Source organism: Pituophis catenifer, unplaced genomic scaffold, assembly GCF_029215685.1.
Source record: "Pituophis catenifer annectens isolate HBS135680 unplaced genomic scaffold, rPitCat1.0.hap2 SCAF_3, whole genome shotgun sequence".
Lineage (NCBI taxonomy): Eukaryota > Metazoa > Chordata > Lepidosauria > Squamata > Colubridae > Pituophis > Pituophis catenifer.
Window position 1 is genome coordinate 181,967,053 of NW_027256883.1, and position 27,214 is coordinate 181,994,266.

General features: G+C 35.0%; 1 protein-coding gene across 1 annotated transcript; it reads left to right on the forward strand.

Annotated features, from left to right (window-relative positions):
* On the forward strand, nt 1-26,935 carry RBL1 (RB transcriptional corepressor like 1). Its single transcript, XM_070939935.1, has 22 exons — nt 1-150; nt 3,163-3,296; nt 4,863-5,063; nt 5,447-5,511; nt 5,602-5,730; nt 5,835-5,995; nt 7,287-7,336; nt 7,866-8,043; nt 8,702-8,868; nt 9,192-9,304; nt 10,611-10,714; nt 13,371-13,508; nt 13,743-13,907; nt 14,100-14,235; nt 16,019-16,255; nt 16,673-16,881; nt 18,994-19,170; nt 20,163-20,234; nt 20,360-20,435; nt 22,698-22,834; nt 25,348-25,512; nt 26,413-26,935. The coding sequence occupies exons 1-22, from the start codon at nt 1-3 to the stop codon at nt 26,581-26,583; spliced, it is 3,135 nt and encodes a 1,044-aa protein (XP_070796036.1). The 3' UTR covers nt 26,584-26,935.
* Nucleotides 26,936-27,214: the final 279 nt, after the last annotated feature.

The following is a 27,214-nucleotide window of genomic DNA, read 5'->3' on the forward strand; positions in this document are numbered from 1 at the left end:
ATGTCGCAGGAAGGAGAGGAGGCTGCCGCTGTGCAGTGCCCTGTCCGGGCCGCCCTCGACCATTTGTGTCAGGAACTCAATCTGGACGTTGACAGCGCTTCGGAAGCCCTTCGGGATTTCACAGCCTTGAGGGGCACCTACAGCCTTGAGGTGGGAGGCGGCTTATCTGTCAAGGAAGGGATGGGTGACTGGCTGACTGACTGAATCCCTGCAGCTGGTTAAATGCTCAAGTGGCAATGCAGAGCCCGGGGGGGGGGGCTTCCTTGTTCTTGGTGTGTTTGTGTGTGTGTGCGTGTACACAATCCTAATTGGGGGCTCCTGGGCCTCGGCAGTACTCGACTAGGGCATGTCCCGAACGGGGCTCCCAAGTGGCCTGTTCCCTAGGAGGCTTTTATTGCTGCCTTTTTAAGCACTGACCCAAGGACCTTCTTATGGGTGGACGTCGGAAAAGATGAATGCTCGCCCAAAGGTCCATCGAACTAAGAACGATCATTGACGAGTCTTAAATCTTCTGAGATCCATAGAAGAACCATTTAACTCATTGCAATAAGTCACAGATAATAAGCCCCGAAAGGATTTTGATAGAAAGCGGAATACCAAGAAAAAAAGACATGCAGATGGCCTGAACTTCTTGTACTGTGTTATTTTAACTTGTTTATTTGAACAGTTCCTTGAAGTTGTTATTAAAATATTGCCTCAGGAGGTGGAAATAGCCTTGCTTTTTCTGTACTACAGTTTTAGAAGTCTTAACGTACAAATACTGAATACTAACCACATTGAAAAAAAGTTATTCTTAAATAATAATAATTAATGTCCAGAAATAGAACGATTATCCCTTGATATAATCAAGCATAAAAATAGTGAATTATAACTTAAGCTAATACGTTATGTGACCCTCAAACTGTAAGGTTTATGATTCAGTATTGTATGAACCTAGAAAACTAAGTTATTGAGCAAAAATAATATTTACACTATTCTAGATTATGGCGTTCCAAACAAGGTATTTCCACAACAAAGCAAATGCATATTATTTCCATACATATTATACATATTTCATTTTCTCCAGTTTTATTTCATATTATGTTTTAATGAGATGTATAAGCTGGCAGAGTATAAAACATTTCTTTTACATATCATGTGAGATGTTAAAAAGCTGGCATAACTTTTAGTTTGTTTTGGTATTTTTGGGGTTTGCATTAAATACTGAAAATACACTTTAATAAAGTTTATTGGAATAAAAGATACTGTAATCTTCAATATGATCCTCTGAGCTTTCATTCTGCAGTCTTTTAATATTTTTATTTTCCTACTGTTTCAGTGAGCTATCTTAAAATACCTGCTAAATTTTTATTCACATACATGGTAGTTGGCTAGCTGGTGAAATAAATGAATTCAAAATCCACAAAAGGATTTCAGAGGAGCCTTGGGACAAAACAGAAAATATAGTCAAGATATATAAAGATCATTGGTGTTCAATGGGAGCATAATTTAAGATACAGTATAATGAATTATAGATAAGCCTTCATAACCATAGAAATGAAAACAAGTACAGGTAGTTCTCAATTTACAGCAGTTCATTTAGTGACTGTTCAAAATTACAATAGCACTGAAAACTAACTAATTACCGTTTTTAATACTTATGACTTGTAGCATTCCCATAGTCACATAATCAAAATTCAGACATCAATCGCACTTAGACTTTTATACCCTTTCATAGAGCTTTATGGCCTCTAAGTGGTCTGCAGAGTCAGCATATTGCCCTCAACAATCTGGGTCCTCATTTTACCAACCTTGAAAGTATGGAAGGGTGAGTTAACTTTGAGTTAGTCGGGATCGAACAGGGGGCAGTCGGCAGAATTAGACTGCAATATTGCATTCTAACCATTGCGCCACCATGGCTCTTCTTAACTGACTCATATTTATGATGGTTGCAGTGTCCTGGGGTCACATGACCACCTTTTGCAACTTGACAAGCAAAATCAATGTTGAAGCCAGATTCACTTAACAATTGTGTTACTAATTTAACCACTGCGGTGATTCACTTAACTATGGCAAGAAAGATTGTAAAATGGGGCAAAACCTACTTAACAAATAAGTTAAGTTCTGTTGCTTACTTAGCAACAGAAATTTTGGGCACAACTATGGTCATAAATCAAGGATTATCTGTATAAGACAAATGTCCGCTAATAGAATAGATAGATAGCATGAGCTGCTGGAATGTTGGCCTCTGGACAGAATTTCAGTTGTTTAACTGGATAAATGGCCTTTGGGAATAGGATAGGGTTAAATATTGAATGATAGATTTTTTTTTATTAAAATAAAGTCTTTGGAAACCTCCCTCCTCCCATTTCCAGCTAAAGCTGCAGGTCATAAATGGATGTAGGCTGCTATGTGGTTGAATTTTGATCATATGAAGCTGAGGGCGTTGCAGCAGCTGTAACTTCAGGTACATATTGCAAGTCCATTTTTCCAGCACCATCATAAATTTGAAGGGCCGCTGTACAAATGGTTGTAAATTGAGGACTACTAGTAATTATTAGATTCTTTGGTTTAAAAGAATTCTTTCATGTGACTGTCATATCTATGCAAGGCAGAGAATTGTGACACATTCAGAATTCAATTGGAAAAAAAATGAAATAATTGTTTTTTTTGTGTGAAGTGCTGTATACCATTCTTTGTAAACTAGCAATCTTGTATCAGAATGTAGTTAGTATATTTTAATCCTTTCAAAGAACACGTCTCCTAGTGGTTTTGTCCAAAGAGAGTTTAAAGATAAAAAATTAAATTAAAATTTACTTTATTTCATCTAATAATCAGAATAGAAAGCTGCTTAAACAGTAAAATGAATAAACATAAAAAGCATAAAACTATGAATGAAAATAAAATTATATTTAGCCACAATCTCTTATAACAGTCAGGAGTCATTTAAAATCTCAACAATAAAAATATTCTAGTAAAGTGAAATAGCTTGGGTTAAAGAAGTATTTATTAAACTTTATATTTAATGTTGTAAATTAAATACATTATAAAACTTTCCTTTTTATCTACCAAATCAGAATTGTTCTTATTAATTTATAAAGCTTCTTGCTTTATAAAAGTGAGTATTTATTTACACTATAATCAGCATTATTAATCCTAAAAACTGTAAATTTATTTTTGCAGGGAGACATTATACATTGGTTGGCTTGTGCTCTGTATGTTGCGTGCCGTAGAAGTGTAGTGCCTACTGTAGGAAGTAGTTTGATGAAAGGAAATTGTGTCTCATTGACCAGAATTCTGCGTTCAGCGAAGTTAAGGTATTTTTGTTTTAAATAATATTCCCTGTGCCATTCTGGTTTAAAATTGCAATATAAATATTAATTTTAGTTCAAAGCTTGCCTAAATGAATGCCTACTTTTATTGTCTACTGATACAGCTGAGATGACTAACATTCCATGTGGGAATTGCAATGAACTTGGTATTTGCACTTTGGTTAATGTTATCATAACAATGATTATGTTACTATTATTACCTAAACCAAGCATTATTATCACAATTTTTGTTGTGATATTAATATGGTTATGTAAACAGTGTTAATGTATTTACTGTTTCTTTTTAAGGATCATAGACAGCAATATAGTAATTATATTAACTGACTGAACAGATCAGTCTAAGACAGTGTTTCCCAAACTTTTGACATATGTGTACCCTTCTATAATTTTCGTAACGCTGAGTACCCCTCATAAAAATAATTATAATCAATAATTATAATAAATAATCAAAATCAGTGGAACTTACTAAAGCACGATAACAGGCGCCCGGAACTAACTATTAAAGAAGTAAGTTGTCTCTGTAACGAAGTGCAGTATATTCATGCCGTGTCACGCCTCACAAGACTGTCTAACCGTTAGATAACACTGCAATTCTCCAGCGTTTAAACAGCTCCGCGGCTCAATGTCAACTGTTAATGTTCCCGCAGTTTAAAAATGGCCGAACCCAAGCTGCGCGAAGGATGCGCAGAAGTTCCCGCCATAATGAGTTGCGATACGATGTACGATGGCCCCAGTTCCCGTGTAAAAACGCGCCTATTTCTTTCCTTGTTCTGTGGGCGCAGCTAAGCACGGTGCAGTGGATATTCCCACGTGATCCCCACCAAACTCCGGTGCAACGCGTACCCCCACCAAACTCTTCCCGTACCCCTGGGGGTACGCGTACCACACTTTGGGAAACACTGGTCTAAGACATGGTGTGTTCTAAAGAATAAGGAACAATGACTGTCTTTACAGAAAAATGTCTTTATGGTAATTTATAAGTCACAATAATTAAGCTAATACAATATACTAAGCCAAAAGCAAATAAAATTATGACTTAAGGTCATTGTTAAGAGTAGCACAGAGACTTGACCTTGTTTTTTTTATTAAGCATTCCAAAGAAAGAATAACATTAATATATTGGAAGCAAGACTTTATGATAATAGATGGTTTGGTCAGGTAATTAAATATTAAGCTATAATGTGATTTTTGTTTGATTTAGTGTATATCTGAATCCAGCCATTGTTAGTGTATTCAATAAACCATTGTTCAACAAATCAGTGTAATCAAGTATACTGAGTAATGCTAATCACCATTTTTCACACTAGCCTATTTTACAGGATTATAATTAGCTGGTTCAGTCATGTTTACCTAATGGCTATGATATTAATATAGTGCCTTCATATTATTTCACATAGCAGTTTTAGTGAAGTCTCTCTGCATTTTCAGCTGTGTTCCTTAACATATTAAGTGATACACATGTATTAATGAATTCTGAATGAAATTGTTATAAAATAGACTGAGAATGTCTACAGAAATTAAATGTATAATTTGATTTTGTTTTCTTTTAAGCTTAATTCAGTTTTTTAGTAAAATGAAAAAATGGATGGACATGTCAAACCTGTGTCAAGAATTTCGAGAGAGAGTAGAGAAATTGGAGAGAAATTTTGAAGTGTCCACAGTAATATTCAAAAAATATACCCCAATCTTTTTAGATATATTTAAAAATCCTTATGAAGAACAACCCAAATTTCAAAGAAGCAGGAAACAAAGGTAAGATGTTCAAAGGTTTTGTGGTATTTTGGATTTCATGTTGCTAAAAAAAGTAAAGTGAGCAATAGAAATATATAATATTGTAAAATTCCTTGGTATATTTCTTGGCAGACTCCAGGCACATTTTTCTCAATAATGTAATTGAGAAAGTAAAAGGCTTGTGTAATATGGTGTGAACCTTTTAATGGAATATTGTGTATATAAAAACATGGATACAATAGGATTGGTATGGTAGCAGATGCGTGAACATTCCGAAATGGTGTGTTAAATTGCTATAATCATTTATGACCCTTTTTAAATTTAACAGAATCTAAGTCTTCTGTGTGATTTTCAGTAATTCTAAGTAATAATTTAGAACTAAAATGAGACTTCTCTTCCAATAGACGGGTACCCTGTAGTGCTAAAGATCTATTCAACTTCGGCTGGACTCTTTTTGTCTACACAAAGGGTAATTTATAATGGCTTAACTTTATTGCCTGTTTTTTATTAAATATTTTAGCTATATTGTTAAAACGACTTGATGTATTCTGTTTTAAAGGTAATTTCAGTATGATTGGAGATGATCTAGTGAACTCATATCATTTACTTTTATGCTGCTTGGATATGATTTTTGCAAATGCACTTTTGTGTCCATATAAAAAAGATTTAATAAATCCATCGTTCAAAGGTACGTTCCTTATTATCTTCTCCCAACTGCAATGCAGTTTTAATTTGTTTTTAAAAATGAATACATACTAAATTTATGGAACTTTTCTTTTCTACTTTTTAAAGGTTTGCCAGAAGACTTTCATACAACTGACTCCAGAACTTCTGAAAGGCCACCATGCATTATTTCTACACTGTGTGAATTACATGATGGACTTTTGGTAGATGCCAAAGGCATAAAAGAACATTATTTTAAGCCATATATTTCAAAGCTCTATGATAGGAAGGTATACAATCAAAAATAATTAATCATGTAATTGTGTTTAAAATTTTCATTGCTAGGAGAAACATTTTTTTTCTGAAATGTTCATTTTAAATGAATATTTGAAATGTACTGTCAAAGATTTAGCTATGAAACCACAATCTTTTAACTCTTGTATGCTTTAGCACTGTATTTACCTTCTCCCCCCCCAAAATTTTTTTTGCTGCCTTTGATCAGAAGTTAGAAACACTCTGCCTATTGTACTTAGTGCTATCAAGCAGTTCAATTCTTACAAACAACCTTTCTACCACCATTGTTACACAATCTTAGTGTACTACAATATGGCATCTTCACCAATATATGTTCCAGAAGTATGGACTCCTGGAACTCCCAGCATTCTCCATGAGCATTGCTGTGGTTGAGAATTCTGGGAGTTCAAGGACAATAAAGGTGAACAGTGCTTAGGTTGGAGCCTGCAATATAAATAGTTAAAATTAAAGAAATGTTAGGTCTGGTAGTTGATTATGATTTCTCTATTGAAGGCATCTACAAAGAAAGCATCTGTTTCTAAAGTTATCAGTGGTGGTTCTGTTTAGTAACAGTACAGGTACAGGTAGTCATTGACATACGACAGTTCATTTAGTGAGGTTGCAACTGCACTGAAAAAAGTGACTTATGACCATTTTTCACACTTATGACCATTGCAGCATCCCCATGGTGACATGATCAAAATTCAGATGCTTGGTAATTGACTCACATTTATGACAGTTGCAGTGGCCTGGAGTCATGTGATCAACTTTTGCAAGCTTCTGACAAGCAAAGTCAATGGGAAGCTAGATTCACTTAACAACCATGTTACTAACTTAACAACTGTGGTGATTCACTTAACAACTATGGCAAGAAAAAGTCATAAAATGGGGTAAACTCACTTAACAAATGCTTTGCTTAGCAACAGAAATTTTAGGATCAATTATGGTCATAAATCAAGGATTACCTGTATTGCAATCCAACTCTGACATCCAGAGAGGTGGGCTTCTTTTTATTTTACTATCTTAGTCAGTTTTTGAATAGTAGCAGGTCTCTAGGAGCACACTTACCTTCACAATAAAGTATTAATTCCGAGATAATAAACCAGAAGCTTATGAGCTTTGCATGAGTGGATAAAGAAATTAGGAAACTAGAATTGAATATTGCTTTCTTTTATTAAACTTTTTTAAAATTACCGAAACTAAAACAAACTACTTAGGCTATCAGAAAATAGTCTGATACCTTGTTTTTATCTGTTTTATCTGTTTCTGCTTTTCTAATGATTTTAGATTTTAAAAGGAGATTGTCTTTTGGATCCAAGCAACTTTGTAAATAACAAGTAAGTGTTTTGTTTAATCACACTGTTTAAAGTATATATTAAAGTATTATAAAAGTGAAGAGCCACTTCTGTGGCTTTCTCTGTGATTTTAGCATGCAAATTAGATTGATTTTGAATGACAAGTATGGTAGCTGTTGGAATAATTGCTCACTGGATTTTTAAAACTAATGTTTTTACTGTTCTCTCTGGGATAAATGGTGAATTGCTGTTGGGGATATTTATGAATGTTAGGTGAAATCATAATTTCCCTAACAGGCTTCGGATAGGATTTAGGGAATTTATTTATGTTAGATTTCTACTCCTAGAAATAAAAAACTTTGAAACAATCTCATTTAATCAGAGCATTTCCAGCATCATGAAAGAAGATTGGAATTTTAAAGGTCTTTATATAATACAATTGCGGGTGCTTCATTTCCCCTGGTATCACATCAGTGTATTCTTTTTTTAAATCAGGAAGATAGGGAAAATATAATTGAGTATATATTAATGAGGAATAATAAATCAACTTTCATATTGCTTGTTTTTTCAGCAAAGCCCTGAATAAAGAGTATGAAGAATATGTTCTCACAAAAGGTGATTTTGATGAAAGGATTTTCTTGGGAGCAGATGCAGAAGAAGAAATTGGAACACCTCAAAAATGTTGTGCAGCTACACCATGCGGGAATATAAGAGCTCATGTTGAATGTCATCTTCAACAACATTTTGAGGTAATTTAAGTTTTGTGTTAAACAAATGCATTTGTTATAATATTAAAGAATAAACAGATGGAATATTTTTAGCCTTGTCATTAATCAACTCTGACATGGTAAGCAGTTATAAAAATTTTGAAAAAAGGAATTATTTCTGTGGTACTCTCAGATCAACCGCTGGAATGGTTCATCTGTTTTTAGTGCAGATAAATGAATATTGCCAAATATGTGGAAAGTATGTTGAACTTACTGCAAAACTATTATGTAACTGATTTTTAGAAGTCAGGAACTGTATTGGAAGAGGATATGTAGGAGGTATATAGACTAAAAATGATTAAGGTTTATTTCCACCATGATGGATAGAGGCTTGCCATATTAGCTGAAACTAATAATTCATTGTGCCTATTATTTAGAGATTTGGAGATGGGAGAGGTTGTGTGAGGAACACAGTATTATTCTCTACCCATTTCAGAATATCTGAAAGTCAATAATTTTTGGCACAAAAGACCCACCATGGGAAAGTCTGAGAATGAATCTGTTGTAATGCTGTAATATTGTGTCTCTGCACAATATCAATTATTTCTGAATTTCTGTTTGTAATTGTTGAAATTTATATAGTGGTGTTGGTCTACCCAGCTGGCCAATACAATTTAAACAAATTTAATTTGACTTTCAGAAAAGATCCTTTGCACCATCAACCCCTTTAACTGGCAGGAGTTACTTGAAAGAGAAGGAATCAGTAATTACACCAGTTGCTTCTGCAACACAGAGTGTGAGTCGGTTACAAAGTATTGTAGCAGGGTTGAAAAATGCACCAAGTGAACAGCTTGTAGCTATTTTTGAGTAAGTTGTATTGCATTTGCTTTACGTTGCTTATATCTCTAACTTCTGTCTTTCATTTTTCTGATGATATCTTAGCACATTTGATATTTTATTTGATAACAAATAACAATACTATGTTTCCTAAATTGTAACCTCAAATGTTACAGGGCAAATTAAGCATCTACTTGTTAAAATGATCATGGGAGACTTGTTTGTAAAGTTTATTATTTTAAAAAATATTAAGTCACCTGTAATTAGTTTGAAATGCATATTAATGTTTTGTTTTAAACAAGATGCTATTTGCTAATCACATTTAAAGTATGTATTTTTATATTCCCCTATAGATCATGTATACGGAATCCTATGGAGAATATCCTGAAAGGAGTGAAAAGGATAGGTGATATTTTCCGTCAGAATTATACTCTGTCGGTCAATGATCAACTGGTATGCCATTTAGGTAATACAAAAAAAATTATATATTGCAAAGCCAAATCTGTTAAAAGAATATTTCTCTCTTTGGTCTCAGAGATACACATTGTGTTAATTAACAGATAATTAACTACATAGCACGTAAGAAATTACGTATTGTTGGTCCCTTTTTTGATGAAAGGAACACATACTACCATAAAAATACAAACTTTATTTCATAGATGACTCTGATTGTTCTCTATATTATAACTTTGAAGGTATAAAGTATTTCAAAAGAAGACTTAAATCATTCTGCTCAAGAACTTTTATATTTCTCTGAAGAGTCTGGAAATGAAATGGTTCCACTAAAATTTCTTATTCTCATGGAAATCCTTGTCTAGAATTTTATCTAGAAAATGTGTTACTTTTTGCTAATTTTATAGAAATAAACTACAAAATAATGATTAATTTTCTAGAATACAAACAGGATTAAAGGCAGTTCTAGAATTCGGTGACCTCTAAATCTAATAAATAACATTAATTATTTAATATTAAAGCATCCTGTCATGATGATTGAAAGCATCCTGTCGCATTGTATTGTGCGGTTTGGAAGTATTACTATTTGAGACAGGAAAGTGATGCAGAGTGTGATGAGGATGGCAGAAAAAAATATTGGAAGTTCATTTCTTTCTATCCATCCAGGATATAACATATAAGTGATGCTTGATCAGGGTCTGCAGTATTGTCAGGGACGCTACATACACTCTCCATGACCAGTTTTCTTTGTTACCTTCTGGTAGGAGACTTCACAGTTTTTGAAGCAGAACAATTAGATTCTGTAATAGCTTTGTACCATATAGTATCAACCTTGTTAACTCTCAAGACTCCTTTCCACCATGTATATAATATGGATTGTGATTAATATTGTATGTATATGTGTCTGTCTGTCTGCCTATCTATCATGTATATGTATATATGTATATGTATGTGCATGTATGAGTATTATATAAGTAATAACAAATTAGTTACATAATAAGTAATAACAAATCTGGCATATATTTATCCATGACTTTGATACTGGGTTTTTCTAACTATTATTAAACACCTTCTGCATTTACTATATTCATTTACTCATATATAAATGCTATTAGTAGTGGAATTTGTTGTTTGATAATTCTGCATACAATTTACTCTTTAAGATCTGACGCCTTTAATACTTTCTTGATCAATATAGTCACATACTGTTTTATAGAAAAATTGCAGATAAACTGGACAAGCTTTTAAGTATTAACCTTTTTATTTATTTATGTATTTATTATTAATAATTAAACATCAGTATTTGACTTAATTTTCAGATTTTGCACTTCACCGATTAAAATTGGCAGAAATTTTGTATTATAAAAGTTTGGAAACTATAATGATACAAGAAAAGCGAAGGCTGCCTGGTAAAGACATGTCTGTAAGTTTAGAATTATGAAGAAAAATACAATAGAATACTTTTTTTTAAAAAAAATGGTTTCATAATTGACTTGTTATTTGCTGTAATTGTTTTCTCATTCTGAAAACAGAATTTGGCTTAAATTTATACATGATTCTTTGATGGAGCACATATTGAGAAAAGCTCATAAATAAGTTTTAGCATTTCTGGTTAAAAGGTTTTGGAAGAACTGGAAAGAACTGGGCCTGGTGGCTCAGCAGACTAAAAGCATTGTGATTAACACCAGCTGTCTGCAATTACTGTAAGTTCGAATCTCACCAGGCTCAAGGTTGACTCAGCCTTCCATCCTTTCTAAGGTAGGTAAATTGAGGACCCAGTTTGTGGGGGCAATAAGCTGACTTTGTATAAATATACAAAAGTATGAAGGCTATTGCTTAACGCATTGTAAGCCGCCCTGAGTCTCCGGAGAAGGGCGGCATATAAATCAATTTTTTTTAAAAAAAATACTAACCTTGTCAATTTTTTGAGACGCAACAATTCTGTAGTTGAACCAAAGATCAATATAAATTAGCTTGAGCACATCAGTCTTCGTTTATATTACTTTTCCTCCAGTTCATTTTTCCCTTTAGATCAGCGGTCCCCAATCTTTCCAGCTTGTAGGCACGGCACGGGGGGATGGAGTTATTGTGAGTGGGTGAGCACATGCACACAGCATTGTTGCAAGTGGTGAGCATGGATCCTCTACTTTTACAACTGGAGTTTCGCTTACAAGCGGTGGGTCCTTCCGTTGTGCACGAAGCTTCACTTGCATGAGCAGTGGGCATGTGCACTCACATGCCAAGCTCCACTCATGCAAACAGGGTGGAGGGCATTTGTGCTTGTGTGCAAAATGGAGCTTTGCACATGCATACTTGCCTGCCGCTCACACAAGTGGAACTTCATGCACGCACACTTCCCTATCACTTGAGCGACATGGTTTTGAACAGGCTGGGGACTGGTAGTGAGATGTGGCCTGGGGGATTGGGGACTCCTGCTTTGGATGATAGTATGTTTTAGGATGAAATATTAATTTAAATAGGTTCCACTTCTAAAAAATTTCTAGGAAGGAAGTATTCTGGACAAAGTTAATCTGTAGTAAGGAGGCTTCATTTTGTATATGTACAAGAAACCCACAATGCATGATATAAATAATCCTTGGCTTATGACCATTCATTTAGTGACCATTCGATGTTACTACAGCAGTGAAAAAAAATATTTTTGACCGTTTTTCACACGACTGTTGCAGCATCCCCATATATCATGCGATCAAAATTTGAGTGTTTGATAACTTGACATATACTTATGACAGTTGCACTGTCCATGTGTCATGTGATCACCATTTGTAACCAAATTACAAATTTGTAATTTGTAACTGGCAAGCAGAGTCAACGGGGGAAGCCAGATTCACTCAACAACTGCATGATCTATTTAACAAATCCAGTGATTCGCTTAACAACTGTGGCAAAAAAGATCATAAAATGGGGCACAACTCATTTAACAATGGAAATTTTGGGCTCAATTGTCATAAATTGAGGACTACTTGTACCTCATTGTATATGAAGGCTCTATCAAAAATGTTTAGTCTCATTTTGGCACTTTTCTCACATCATCTGGTATTTTTCACAGATTATTATTATTGCTTCATTCAATTCACATATGAATTATCTTATTTTGTAAACTATATTTTATTGTGAAAAATGTTCTTCAAAGCTATGATTCTCCAGGTGCTACTTGAACTGAAATATTCCTGAACAAATCTTTTTGGATGGGTTTCTCAAAGAAATTTCTTCCACAAAGAAATGTGCAATTCAAAGTTCATAATAATTGAGTACTATCATACCACTGAGTTTAAAAATATATCTATATTAAAGAGATTTTTTAATTCAGTGACCCACCTGTGTTCTTATACAAGGATAATGAACTAATGGGTGCAAAAGATGAATTATGTTCTGTACGAATGATTTGGTTGTTTTGCAACAGAAGAAAATAAAGCAAACCTGATTTCTCAAATTAGCAATATTGTATCCTGTTTCTAAGAAATCGATGTCTTGATATTCTATTAATCATTATTCAACAAATGAGTAAATGGCACCTATTGTGCCCTCCTCATGCTCAGAAACTTGAGTATCATGGTTACTGTATGATGTGATTCCCAAAAAAACTAACCTCAGATAATTCCAAAGAATCCATTTGGTATCCCAAATATTTTTAAGAATTTAAAAAGAAATAAGGAAAATTCTCAGGGACCACTCACACCCTGGTCAGCACTTCTTTACCCTCCTACCATCCGGAAGGAGATATAGAAACATAGCCAGCCACACAAACAGGCTGAAGAACAGATTTTATCCATGGGCTGTCAGACTCCTGAATGCGAAATAACATAACTACATAGTACAATGGACTTGCAGGGCTGGCGCAATGTGTAACATGTTCACACTGGTGCAATAGGACCTGTTTGTTAATACGATTTATTGGGTTAGGGATTTTCTGTTTCCACTGAGTTGTATTGTGTTGGGAGGGTGCACTGAGGGAGCTCTGTCAATCTCATTGTACACATGTTGTGCAGTGACAATAAAGATTATTATTATTATAATTTTTGTATGATTATAGGTTTCAAATATTTTCTTCTTCTTTCTAGACCATTTTAGAACAAGATATTTTCCATTGCTCTTTGCTTGCATGTTGTTTTGAAATAGTGCTGTTTGCATATCGTTCACCAAGAACTTTTCCCTGGATCATTGATACGCTTAATGTCAAGCCATTCTATTTCTACAAGGTAAGCACAGGAAAAGCTTAAGGTATGCAAGAAAGTGGTTTTATTCAAGGTATTTTAAAAACTATTCTGAGGAAAGTAAATATTTTAAACAATTGTTTGCGGTGAAAAATCACAGAAATGCTTAAATTTATAAAATGAAATGCACATGAATTATTTTGTGCTCCTACATTGGGGTAGATAAAATTTGTATTCGTATTATATATGTATTTGACTAAATTACTTTTTGCACTCAAGGTGATTGAAGTATTGATACGTTCGGAAGAAGGACTCTCAAGAGATATGGTAAAACACCTCAACAGCATTGAGGAACAGATACTTGAAAATCTAGCCTGGAGAGAAGACTCTGTACTTTGGGATGCCCTTCAAGCCTCAGAAGATGAGGTTCCTCGCTGTGAAGAAGTATGCTGTCCGGCAAACAATTCATATTTAACACAGAAAAATTATTCTGATACATATATCATTGAAATGCTGGAAATGCTCTCTGATTAAAACATGTTAAAGCTAAATTCCTTGCATTAAAAACATGAGTTATAACAATTGTAAAACAATATGATTTTTTACCTTTTGAAAATGTTACCTTTCCTTCTCCAGGTAATATTTCCAAATAATTTTGAAACAGGAAATGGAGGGAAAGGATTAGGATATCTTCCCATGATGCCAGCATCTCCTATCATACACCCCAGAGTAAAAGAGGTTCGGACAAATCATGAGGGCAGTCATAGACGAGGTAAGTTGAATTATTTCATATCTAAAAGAACATCTACTTAGATACAGTGATAGAATTAAATCTAATTAAAATCCAGACAAAACACATTTTAGTGTTTTTCTTTCTGAAAAACATACAACTAAATTTTTTTTTAGCTCAATTTCATTAGTGCTGGAATATTTCTACACTTAAATATTGGTTGTGGAAAACATCCAAAGAAAATCAGGAAAGCATATGAGCTTGGAAATAAAAAAACTAGACTGTGAAAAGAGAACTGGTTATTTTGTAACTAAGCTTGTTTGAATTGTCATTTCCATCCAGTTCTCCACTGTGACATAGGCTGTGACAAGGCTGTCCACCTGTGCACAGGCAAATACTTCAAATACTGTTGAAGATATTGAGGAAGTTAGCTGCAAGTATGGATGTGGGCCAATGCTGCTGATGCATCAATCATCTATTTCAGTGCAACAGTGACAGGGAAAACATATCTTTAAGTCAGTTTTGATTCCTGGCAACCGCCCCTGCAGGTTTGCAGGATTTGGCAGTATTTTTCAGAAGTGACTTACTAGTTCTTTCTTCCTAGGGCTGAGAGAAGTGACTGACCTAAGGTTGTCCAGCTGGCTTGCGCCCAAAACAAGGCTGGAACCCACTTTCCTAGTTTCTAGTCTGATATTTTAACTACTGTACCAAACTGTGTCTTAGTGACATCTCAAATATGCTAGGTATGCTTCTGCACATGAATCAATCCAGTATGGGCCTCCCTTACTCAGTCTTTGGAAGAAACTCAGATTTTTTTTTAAAAGCATCAAATCTATACCAATTATACTTTCACAGGCCCCAAGTACACACTCAAGATTAAAGATGCCTTCACATGCTGTTCTTCTAATATGATTATAGGCCATGATTTGTTAGCAGTGCCCCTCTAGATGGGACAAACTTGTCTTAAAAGAATTAATGGCCACAATGTGACATCAGGACTCAGAATAAGGATGAAGTAATACTGGAACATTTCAACTTCTCAAGACATTCTATGGCAGACCTTAAAGATACTGTTTTGGAAAAAACGAGACTTTAATAAACACAATTGAAGAGATTGCTGGACTCCCATTATCAGAAATCAGAAAGTTTCAAGCAATCTCAGGAAGTCTCCACACACAATGGTTTTTAACATGTTACAACCGTTAATTGATAAGATACTTGTAATCTTCTCATCAATATAACCCCTGCAGCTCCCTCCCTCCCATCCCATATTTAAATCCTAGATCAGTCTAATTACTCCATGATCTGATGAAATAAGCTGCATCTCATGAAAGCTTATCCTTTTCAATAAAATGTGTTTGAGAAAGTGCAACCAAATTGAAATGACAATAACTGGTACCAGGAAATGGATTCTAAAGCAATATGAAAGGAGGCTGAGTGATAGCCATGATTTTCACTGTCCTTTGGGGAGGGGAATTCTAAATGAGTGAATTGTCAAAGAACAGATCCTTCAGATAATGTTGTCTCTTCACTCCTTATTTTACACAAACTGAGTATACTACATTTTCTAGTAAATGCCTTGATTTGTAGAGAACTGAAAAATTCAGTTAGATATAAATGTGACTACTTATATAAACTCAAAAAATATTCCAGTGAAATATAGTGTAATTTATTGTAAAATGAAAACTAATTATTATAAGACTATAGAAGTATTATTTGGCCTTCAGTGTTCCACTTTTGAACATACTCTAGTTTGTTCCAAATGCAAAATATTTTTGTCCCTCTGATTACTGCATTTTGAAGTAATGCTTTTCTCTTATTTTAGATTTGCAGCTATTGTCTCCAATCTCCATTCATGACCGTTACAATTCTCCTATGGCAGGGAGTGCTAAAAGAAGGCTTTTTGGAGATGAAAGCCCTCCCACAAAATCTGTAGAAAAAAAATATGCTGAAGCAATGAAGCTGACAACAGACAAGCATATGTCTGTTTCACCTGATGAAATTGCTCTAACTATGGCACAAACTGCAGTAACAAGACAAAAAGTAACAATCCCATTACAGGGTAGGTACAGTTTTTATTAGAATTTTTAATGGCAAAGGGTAATGGTAGTGAACATTTTTGGAGTGAAATAATTATCTTAAACATGGGTATGAAAAAAGAGCAAATTGTTGTTCAATTTAGTGTTACATTTTTTTACCAGCAGGGGGGGAAAGCTACTTAAAAGCATTTTGTGTGTTAATGTGTTAATTAAAGTGTTAATTAATGTAAATACAAAATGCAGTGTTTATTGAGGCAACATTGAGGAACTTCATTAGGCCCATGAATCACCTATTCCTAAATTACATTAGTCTGTTGAAAAAAATAAGGTTGTATTAAGATGTAGAGTCTTCTGTATTGACTTAATATGCATTTTCAGAATGTTTATTCTAGCCTAAGAAAGGATATTATAAACAGAAATAACTTTTGCATGTATCTTAGGTAATACAAATGAGACAGGAAGGATCACATTGATACCTATTGCAGTCAATCTATCTGAAGACTCTAAAGTGGACAGCTATGGACAAGTCCCACTCAGTGCTGATGCTTTAATGACTGTTTGTTCAAGTCAACCTCCTCCAAATGAACCCTTTCATTCAGCAGGAAACAAGCCAAAGAAAACTGGATCTCTAGCACTTTTTTTCAGAAAGGTAGAATGTATTTGTAAATATGTTTTGTATTAAAATGATATTCCACCATGACCACTAGCAGAAATCTTTCGTAAAAATAATCTAAACATTAAAATCAGTAAAAGTTGTATACAAAGTAGAGTTACTAAAAACCACAACACACTTTGAAAGCTAACATGAGATGAGGACTATTCTGCTTATAATAGATAATCTCTAGAAAATAAAAATGTTTGTGATAATCCATTTTTTTTATAATCACAATGAGATAAACTCAAATATGAATCCACAGTAGAACGTATCTTGTCAAAAAGAACAAAGAATTGTAAAATAAAAAGACATTTGGAAAGGTACTTTTGTGCAGATCTTACATGTTGATGTTAGAAGCTTATAAACCAAAACAGAATTTAAGTGCCTGTCTGGATTCAAACTCTTTAAGAAAAAGAAAATACACGCAGCACCAATGTAGTATAACAATTTAAAGGTCAGAAATATGTGAGGCAGACCTTTCTGCAGAATTGTTATGGATGGAAACCTAAAATATTTTTGTATTTTGAGTATTATTTCCCTAGTTAAAATTCTCAAAGTGATGTTGAAATTAGAATAAGAGAGATATCCAACTAGAATCCAAGATAATTCAAAAACTTTCATTTAGTTTTCATATAAATGATAGAGGTTAACTTTCTAATAACTCTGTAAAAACTGCTCATAGAATTGCTTGTGGAATCAATTTAGGATTATTTCTAAGTGGCACTCATCACTCGATCTGGAATAGATTACATTGACTACAGTGTGTTCAGATATAATATATACATAACTGAAAATTGCTGAGGCAGTCAAACATATATTAGGTCCATTGAACTTTAGAATAAGAAACTTCAAACAGAAAGGCATGAAGGAGAAACAGGATCAATATTTCAGAATATTTGAAACTTGTTTAAAGCAATAATCATAGCTCTTCATCTGCAAATGAATTGCAAGTCAGGAAACATATAACAAAGTAACAGTTGGAAGGGCCATTGGAAATCTTGTAGTTCAAACCCCTTTTTAAGCAAAATCCTATACCATTTTCAGACACATGGTTGTCCAATCTCTTCTTAAAAACCTCCAGTTTTGGCGTACCCACAACTTTGGAGGCAAGTCTTTCCATTGATTAATTGTTCTAAATGAACAATATCACTGTTCAGTGATATTTAATATCACTGATAATGACATGATTAACAAACAAAAGCAAGAAAGCTATTAAAAATGACCTCAGAAAATAGAAGGCAAAAAAAGAATACAGGCTTGCATCCTCAAAGAGCAGAAACAATGAAAATGGTAAGGGAACAAAAAGCAAACACCTGCATCCACAGAGATCTCCTTGGCTAATACCTGTTCTGGCTTAATTGGTAAGAAATATGAAAGAAAAAAATTGATGATAAAACACATCATTTGGTAAAGATAAGACCTAATAGTCATGCCATATTTCTCTGATATCTTTAGGAGTAGTCTGATAGTTGCTATTTATATAGAGTTTCTAAAAGCTTGACAGAATTCCTATTTAAAAGTTCCTGAGTTTTAGTTTTCAAGATAAAAAAAATGATTACTATTTCCACATTTGTGTGCCTTTATCTTATTCAATAAAAAGACATAGATAAAGGAGGCACTTGTCCAGGTGCTTTGCCATGTTATGCATAGTCAACCAGCCATTTGAGTGTACCTAGCCAACATTACAAGAAAAGTACAAATATCTGCATAGTGATTAGTGGTTAGGGACAGTGGCTAAAGAAGAGGGGAAATGAGCTATTGAAAATTTTTCCTTATGATTTTTTTATGTTTTATTTTTTCAGTTTTGTTTCAGTATTTCATTCTACATTTTATATTCTATACTATCAATTTGAATAATGTCAAGCAACTATAATGTATATAATAAAATCTCAATGTTAAAAAGAGTCTTTGGATCCGGTCATTATTCAAAGCATGTCTGAAAATAATTAAATTACAAAGTAATTTTCAGCATTATGGTCATAAACTTGCAAAAAATTTAAATTAGCAGCATTATACCACTACCCATTTTCCAGAACGGATTCAAATTCCTGAAAACAAGCACCAAAAAAAAAACACACCAAACTTTAGTGTGGCTTTTCCTCTTAGGTATACAATTTGGCAAGTGTTCGATTACGTGATCTATGCTCAAAGCTGGATGTTTCCAATGATTTACGAGGGAAGATATGGACTTGTTTTGAATTCACTTTAGTCCATTGTACAGATCTAATGAAAGATAGACACTTGGATCAGCTTCTTCTCTGTGCTTTTTATATCATGGCAAAGGTAAGAGATCCTTCAAAATATAATTTTTTAATGTTCTGGAATGAACTTCGTAATACCTTATTTTAATAAATTGCTTAAAGAACAAATATTCTTAAAATGTTTTTCATATTCCTAGGTTCATTGTTTCCAGGTACTCTAAATAAATGTTTTCTTTTGGCCAGCTAAGCAGGATATTGCTGCAATAGGTAATGGGTTATTTTCCATTATTATCACAGCACAAATGGTTATATGCAAAAAAGAGATATTATGCTTTGAAAATAAATTGGAAAAGATACTTCAAAGTAGGAGCACAAATGTAGCTCCTGTGTGCAACTCTTTAAAGCAATAATATCTTTTCTGATATCTAGCAACTGCAGTATGTAGTATGATCCCTAAAGAAGACATGCTGCTTTAGAGCTATATTTGGGTTCTTCCAAGCTCTGAAATATTTTTCATTTTTTCTGAGTACTGCATAGCATCATTATAGACAAGTTTGATTAGATGCTCATGCATTTTATACATAGTCCCTTTCTAGAACATACTTTTCTTTGCAAGTACATGTTAAATAAAATTACTACTACTGCCACTAGTAGCTTATCAGATTTTTGTTATACAGCAGTTCCTAACAATTATTTCAGTATTTGTGATTGCTTATTTGAGCTTTTTAAATTCGAAATTATGTGATTGGTGGAAAATGAATATGAAGATCAGGTAGTAGATTACGGGAAGAAAAATCATGTTCTCTAATTTGTTAGCAGTGAGAAACTAAGCTAGCAGTTGCTAAGCAAACATGAAGTGGAATTAGTTTAAATGCTTCAATTTCATTAGGTGTGGATCTCTATGATATTTGAGATCAAAATTTTTAGCAAGATTCAGAAAAAATAGAGAATGGGTTTTTTTCCTAGTTGTGATTATATCCAATGACTCTTCTTTGAAAATGCTGTAGAAAGCTATTTTAGGTTTATGTATAGAAGCCTTTTCTTTTTAATCAGTTACAACTGCTTCTTGCTCAGGTGTCTAAAGAAGAAAGAACTTTTCAGGACATAATGAAAAGTTATAGAAATCAGCCACAAGCTAACAGCTATGTAAGTATATTTCAGCACATTTATAAATATTTTGCTTTTGCTATTTAAATTCTGTTTGCAGTTTTAAGAATAGTTCCAATCATGCTCCCTCAAATTACAAAATCTTGCTGTTTTTTGTTCTCTAGGTATATAGAAGTGTCTTACTGAAAAAAGTACAAGCTGATGTAATAGATGTAAAACATGAAAGCATGTCAAATGAAGGTAACAGGGTCATAATTATACTATACTATTTTAAGCTAACATGTATACTTGACAATAGGATTCTCTTGAATAGGTAACATTTAGAATACATTGCCTTATTATTCAAAATTAGTTGGAAACCATTTTATTTTTAAATATGTCTATAGGTTTGAAAATACTGTTTCACTTAAATTCTTTCCCTATAATCGTAAAGTAAAACATTCTAGCATATTTAAAGGCTGACTTACATAAAGATGAGAATAGGAACAACCGTAGTGATGTTGATGTTATAATACAAATAAGAAAATGTAGTTAACAATTTAACCTGTGGGCTTAACAAATATTATCAATATATTTGCATTGTGACCTCCATTTTCTGATCAAGTAAAGCATTTTAGTTCATGATAAACACAGCAACTTGGATTTTATAGAAAACAGTCCCAGAAATAGAATTAAATCTATTCTAAGAAACATGTGGTTTCAAAATATGTTACTACCGTGTTTTCCCGAAAATAAGACAGGGTCTTATTTTCTTTTGACTCCTGAAATATGGCCTTGGCCTTATTATCAGGGGTCTTATTATTTTTGAGGTGCAGGACCTCAAACCCTCAGCTCCCGGCAGGGGGACTGCTGCCGGAGCACCGACCAGCTGCTCTGCCTCGATTGCCTTCTTCTTGAAGAGCCTGCAGGGCAAACAGGAGATCTGGAGTTTGGGCAAGTGGCAGAATTCTCGCTTCTCCGCCGTCCCACCTCTCCCCACCTGCCACTCCCCCTTGCCAGCCGAGACCGGCAAGCCAGATTCGGGGAGCTGAATGCACTGTTGCCACCCGGAAAGAGAAGAATGTGAGAAATGGGTGCTCTCACAGCACCTCCTCTCTCTTCTTCTCCCAAGTGGCAGTGGTGTGTCTGGCTCACCGCATCTGGCCTGCTGATTTCGGGCAGCAGCGGCTCTGATCTTCCCCCTTCCTTCCCCACCTCTCCAGTCTCGCCTCCTCATGTTGTGTTGTTTGCGCGGCAGCTGCGCATGTGTTGGGGGGGTATTTTCAGGGGGGCTTATTTTAGCACATTCACTCAAAGCCCAATTGGGCTTATTATGGGGTTCCCCTTGGGGTGCACCCAGAGGCTCCAGTTGGTCCAGAATGAGGCCGCGCGGGGGATTATGGGAGCGACGGGGCGCTCCCATGTGACACCTCTCCTACGCGAGCTGCACTGGCTTCCTGTGGTCTTCAGGGTGCGCTTCAAGGTGTTGGTGACTACCTTTAAAGCGCTCCATGGCTTAGGGCCGGGGTATTTACGAGACCGCCTTCTGCCGCCAATAGCCTCCCACCGACCAATACGCTCCCACAGAGAGGAACTCCTCAGGGTGCCGTCGGCCAGACAATGTCGGCTGGCGACCCCCAGAGGGAGAGCCTTCTCTGTGGCGGCAACTGCCCTCTGGAACGACCTACCCCCGGAGATACGCACGATACCAGACCTCCGGACTTTTCGTCGGGCCCTGAAAACACATCTTTTTCACCTAGCCGGGCTGGCTTGATCCCATCCCTTCGATTTTAATTTGTAATTGGTTTTAACCCGGGTTGTTTTAAATGGATAGCCAAAATTATTTAATGTTTTTTAAATTGTTTTTAAATTTTATATGTTATGTTTTACCTTGGCTGTTCACTGCCCTGAGTCCTGTTGGAGAAGGGCGGTATACAAATTAAATAAAATAAAAAAAATATTATCTGGACATGTCCTATTTTTGGGGAAACACAGTATTTCTTCAATATTTTTCCCAACATAAGTGTACTTACTCAGAAGGATGTCCATGTTCAATAGGGCTTACTCTCAGTATAAATTAATTCCAGACATGACATTTAGCCATGATTTCTTGCTGAGTTTTTTTTTTCATATAGCGTATATACAGAAATGTGTTGTGCTAGTTTTGTTGCTAACAAAACTTAATGATACTGACAGTGGTAGGTAGGGGACCTGGTCCGATATAACCTGGCGATCTGGTTATATCATGTATATGCACTGGGTCAACTCATTTATTGCAATACCATTTAGACTACAAGCCTATGTATATGTATATAGGACTAGCTTACATTCCTCTCATGACTTGATTCCAAATAAAGCATCTACTGGTGTTGTTTGCTTTAATTAATTCTGTGGATTGGGAAGGTGGTGGAAAAAAGGAGGGAGGAAAAATAGCCTTTGTGGTAAAGACAACATATTTTCTGCTTTCCTTTTTAAATTTAGAAACTTATTATATTTATCTTGCCTTCTGTCTTCCTTTCAAAGGTGTCTGCGGGAAGATGAACAATTATAGAGATTTGGAAAAAGAAGAGAGAGGCGATCTTATAATGTTTTACAACACTATTTATGTAAAAAAAGTGATAAATTTTGTATTGAAATATGTTTCCAACCATGATTATATGGTATGTGAATCTCAAATTCTCCCCATCCTTTTCATTTCTTTCATTTTTGCATGTTTGAATAGTGTGACAAATTTATTTAATAGAAATGATAAATTAATACCAGGTTGCATTTGATGTGAGCCAAAATTCAGTTAGTGCAAAGTTAATGCACACACAGTTGCGGCTAGCACCGTGATGGCGAACCTATGGCATGCGTGCCACAGGTGGCACGCGGAGCCATATTGATGGGCACGCGCAGGGCCGGATTTAGATGAAAAGAGGCCCTAGGCTATTCCACTTATGAGGCCCTTTCACCTATAGTGAAAGTGTAATTTTAATTTTGCTAACAATTTGAATGTAAGGAATGTAGGCCCCTCTTGATCTTGAGGCCCTAGGCTGAAGCCTAGTTAGCCTATAGGAAAATCCGGCCCTGGGCACGCGAGTGTTGCCCTAGCTCAGCTCCAGCACGCATGTGCACACTGGCCAGCTGATTTTCGGGCCTTCTGGGCCCACCGGAAGTCGGCAAATGGGCTGTTTCTGGCCTCTGGAGATGTGTGGGGAAGGCTGTTTTCATCCTCCCCCGGCTCCTAGAAAGCCTCTGGCGCCTGGGAGGGCGAAAAAACGGGCCTACCGGGGCCCATTGTGCCATCACATGCCAAAAATGGGGGGACCATGGGGAGAACCACACGTGCTTGTGCAGGGGGGGCCCAGGGTGCATAGAATTATGCGTGCGGGCACGCACATGCGCTACCACCCCGCACTCCCCCCGCTTTTGACACACGATGGCAAAAAGGTTAGCCATCACTGGGCTAGCACATGTGAAGTTAAAGCTAGTGCATGCACGGTTACTGTTGAGGTTTTAGACATTAATGACTAAAAGAAAAGTTCTGTTCAAGAGAAGCTTTAAAAAGAAGCTCATTTTGAACACCTACACCAAAATACAAGAGATAGGTATGCTGTGGATGTGGATTTATCTTTTAATCATGTATAGTAATCATTGAAAAGCATATTACATTTATATTTTAAAATGTTAATTGCCTAATTCCATTAAGCTGGAACCAATTATCCTATTTCCCATAGAAATCACTTCAACAAATGTTAATTTGAATAATACGACAATTTTGTAGGATTCATTAACTGCACATTGACCTATTTATATTTCTGAGTTGTTAAACTTATTATTTATCACATAGTTTGTATGAATTTAGAACTTAAAGCAAATGAAAAATGTTCAAAGATAATATATAACGATGGGTTAACTAAAATTTTCTAAAAATTAATCACATTTAATTAATTAAATTTCTATACATTTTTCATTCAGGAGCAGATGGCAGTATATATAGTGCTCCCTTCTAACCCTTGTTAGCATGGTTAGGCTGAAGAAAAGTGATTGACCCAGTGAGCTTCAGAGACAAATGATGCCCAGAGTTTAGGTCCCCCTATTCCTAGCTTAACAACTTAGTTACTACATTATCTTTCTAATCCTTTAAAAATCTTTTTTGTAACCAAGGGAGATCTGTCTTGTAAGGTACTTCAAAACATAAAGTTTCTATCTACTATTATTTGAATAATTGCAAATTGTCTTCATTTATTATAGAGGCTAATCTCCAATAATTTTTGAAGTATTTTTTGAAAAATCATTCAGTCATCTTTATCTTTTCCTAATGTTCAAAGGTCCATGATTTTTTTATTTTAATTACTGTAGCATAACGTATTTTTAATCATTGTGGAAGAGTAACCGGGAATGGAGAAAATAGGATTGAAATTCTTCTTCAGCTATGGAGCCCAGAGTGACTTTGGACCAGTCACTGCTACCAATCTATTTCCTGGGGTTACAAGTATTAAATTCACAGGGGGAATAGGACATGCTTTGATCTCTTGAAAGAAAGGCAAGATATAAATGCAACTCATAAGTTAAAAATAACTTACCTGTATTTCATAGATAATTTTCTTTTCACATACCATATTCTAAATGTTTATATTTTAATGGGAAGTTAAAATAGTTGAAAAACATACTGTGAGTTAAAATTTCAGTAACAAAAATGAGTTCAGTTGATGATGATGATTTTGGTTTAGTTTTTGCTAACTAATGGCTACAGCTTCTAGAAATCTTAAGTGAAGAAAAAAGAGCTATCAGCTAATTGGGGTATAAAATAACTTGAGCAGAGAAATGACTGTCATTTTTAAAGCTTCAGTTAGATGAGAGGTTAACTGAGAAAACACATGTATCCAAAATACAAAAAATATCACCATAACTGTATTTCAGAAGCAAACAAAAAACCCCATTGTGTAAGCCTTTGTATTCATTTTACATATCTAAACCAGTTTGTTAAAGACAACTTTATTATACACAGCTAGTACTATGGGAAAATAAATCCTGAAATATCAATGTCTTGCCTGGATGCCAGAAGGAATAAAAACAGTAATTTTAAAAAGCAGCCCTCAGATGCAAAAGAGTGCCAACTTCTGAGTAAATGCATATTAATTCAAGTTATAATAAAAAAGTATCTAAGTGTAATCTTTTTTCTCCTCAGGTGGAAGCACCTCCGCTTTCCCCCTTCCCCAGCATTAAACAACTACCAGTATCTCCTCGGCGAATTTCTCAGCAACATTCTCTTTATGTTTCACCACATAAGAATGGTTCTTGCCTAACACCTAAGAGTGCACTATTATATAAATTTAATGGGAGCCCCTCTAAGGTAAGATATATTTTTCTAACAATTAAGAGTTAAAAACATCATTTTTAAATGTTGACTTCAGTATAGTCTTTCTGACCTTTTTTAAAGGATCCAGATAGAAATATGATAATTAAATATTAGACAGAAAAATTGAAAGTGACTTAACTGCCACCTCACTCTCAGCTTGTACTTCAATACCATGAGATACCATGAGGTGACAGTCTGCTAAGAACTATGGGGAAGGTGGATGGGAAGGGGAGTCTTGCTTGGGGGGAAAGCAAAAGTGACTGCTGCTTGGGAAAGCAAGAGGAACTGCTGTATCCCCCCACCTCCTGTATCTCTCTGGAAGCAGTAGTGGGTTACTCCCAGTTCTTGTGAACTGGTAGTAAAAGCAGCGGGAGGCTCTGCCTACCCGCCCGAACATCATAATGGATGATCTGCGCAGAAGCGCGAGCGATGCGAGCATGCATGCTCTCGTTGTGAACCAGTAGTAAAGTAGAACCCACCGCTGCCTGGAAGGCTGTTTCAAGGTCACCCAGCTGGGAGAAGAAAGCAGCTGCATACCAACCTATGTTTGAAGTGACCATTCTCAAAACATCTTGCTTGAACTATTTGGGATGTGTGTGTGGCATTGGGGAGGCAGCAAAGAGAGGGAAAAGTTGAATTTATGAATTTTTGCATGCAATTGCAATGCACTGGCTTTTAATAAAACTATACCTTTCTCAACAAATGGAGCCAAGGATCGTTTCTATTTAGAGATTTAAGTTGCAGCAGGTCTGACAGTGATAAAAATTAGACTATTATATGAAAATATTAATTGCAGTATACAAATTTACTTTGAAAAATCAAAACCTAATAAAACATATTAAGCTCTCTTAACTGTGAAATTTAGTATTATTTTTATTGTTTTCAATTTGACAGAGTTTGAAGGAAATTAACAATATGATTAAACAAGAAGGACAGAGGCCAAAGAAGAGAGCAATATCAATTGATAGTGACACAGAATCACCAGCTAAGAGACTTTGTCAGGAGAATGATGATGTTTTACTTAAACGTCTTCAAGATGTTGTCAGTGAAAGAGCAAACCATTAAATCAGCAAAGATGCTGTGAGCACCAAAGCTTTCTTGTGACTCAATTATCTGTCCTTCCTAAAGTTTTTATGTTTTGTAGGTAGACGGTTATCAATCATTGTATTAGAATTTTAAGATGCTCCATTATCAAAAGAAAATTTATGGCAGTTATGAATTTTGATTTTTATACTCTGAATTTATATCATTATTTTGAAGGTTTTATCAGCTATATTAAATAATACATTTTAAGGTTATTAAAAGGTTATTGGAATAATATGTGAAAGTAGGAGCTTGTGAGAAAATCTTGATTTAAGATGGCTTTCTCAACATTTACAATGTCTGTCATTATTATTTACTGTCATAGTAATTTGGGTTTATCGTTGACTTGAAAACATTTTTGGTATTGTTTAAAAGAATATTAGGATCTGTGCATTATTTTAATATAAGATAAGATAAGATACAGTTAATCATTGATACAGTAAGATAAGGTGTTGTCGTTTAGAACGGAGATATTTCCCGTTTGAAAGGTTGGAAAAATGCTTTGAATAAGCTATTCTATAAAGCAGGGGTCCCCACCCCTGGGCCGTGGCCTGTTCGGAACTGGGCCGTGCAAGCAGCGGGGAGCATGTGAGCACATGCAGCTCCATTTGTG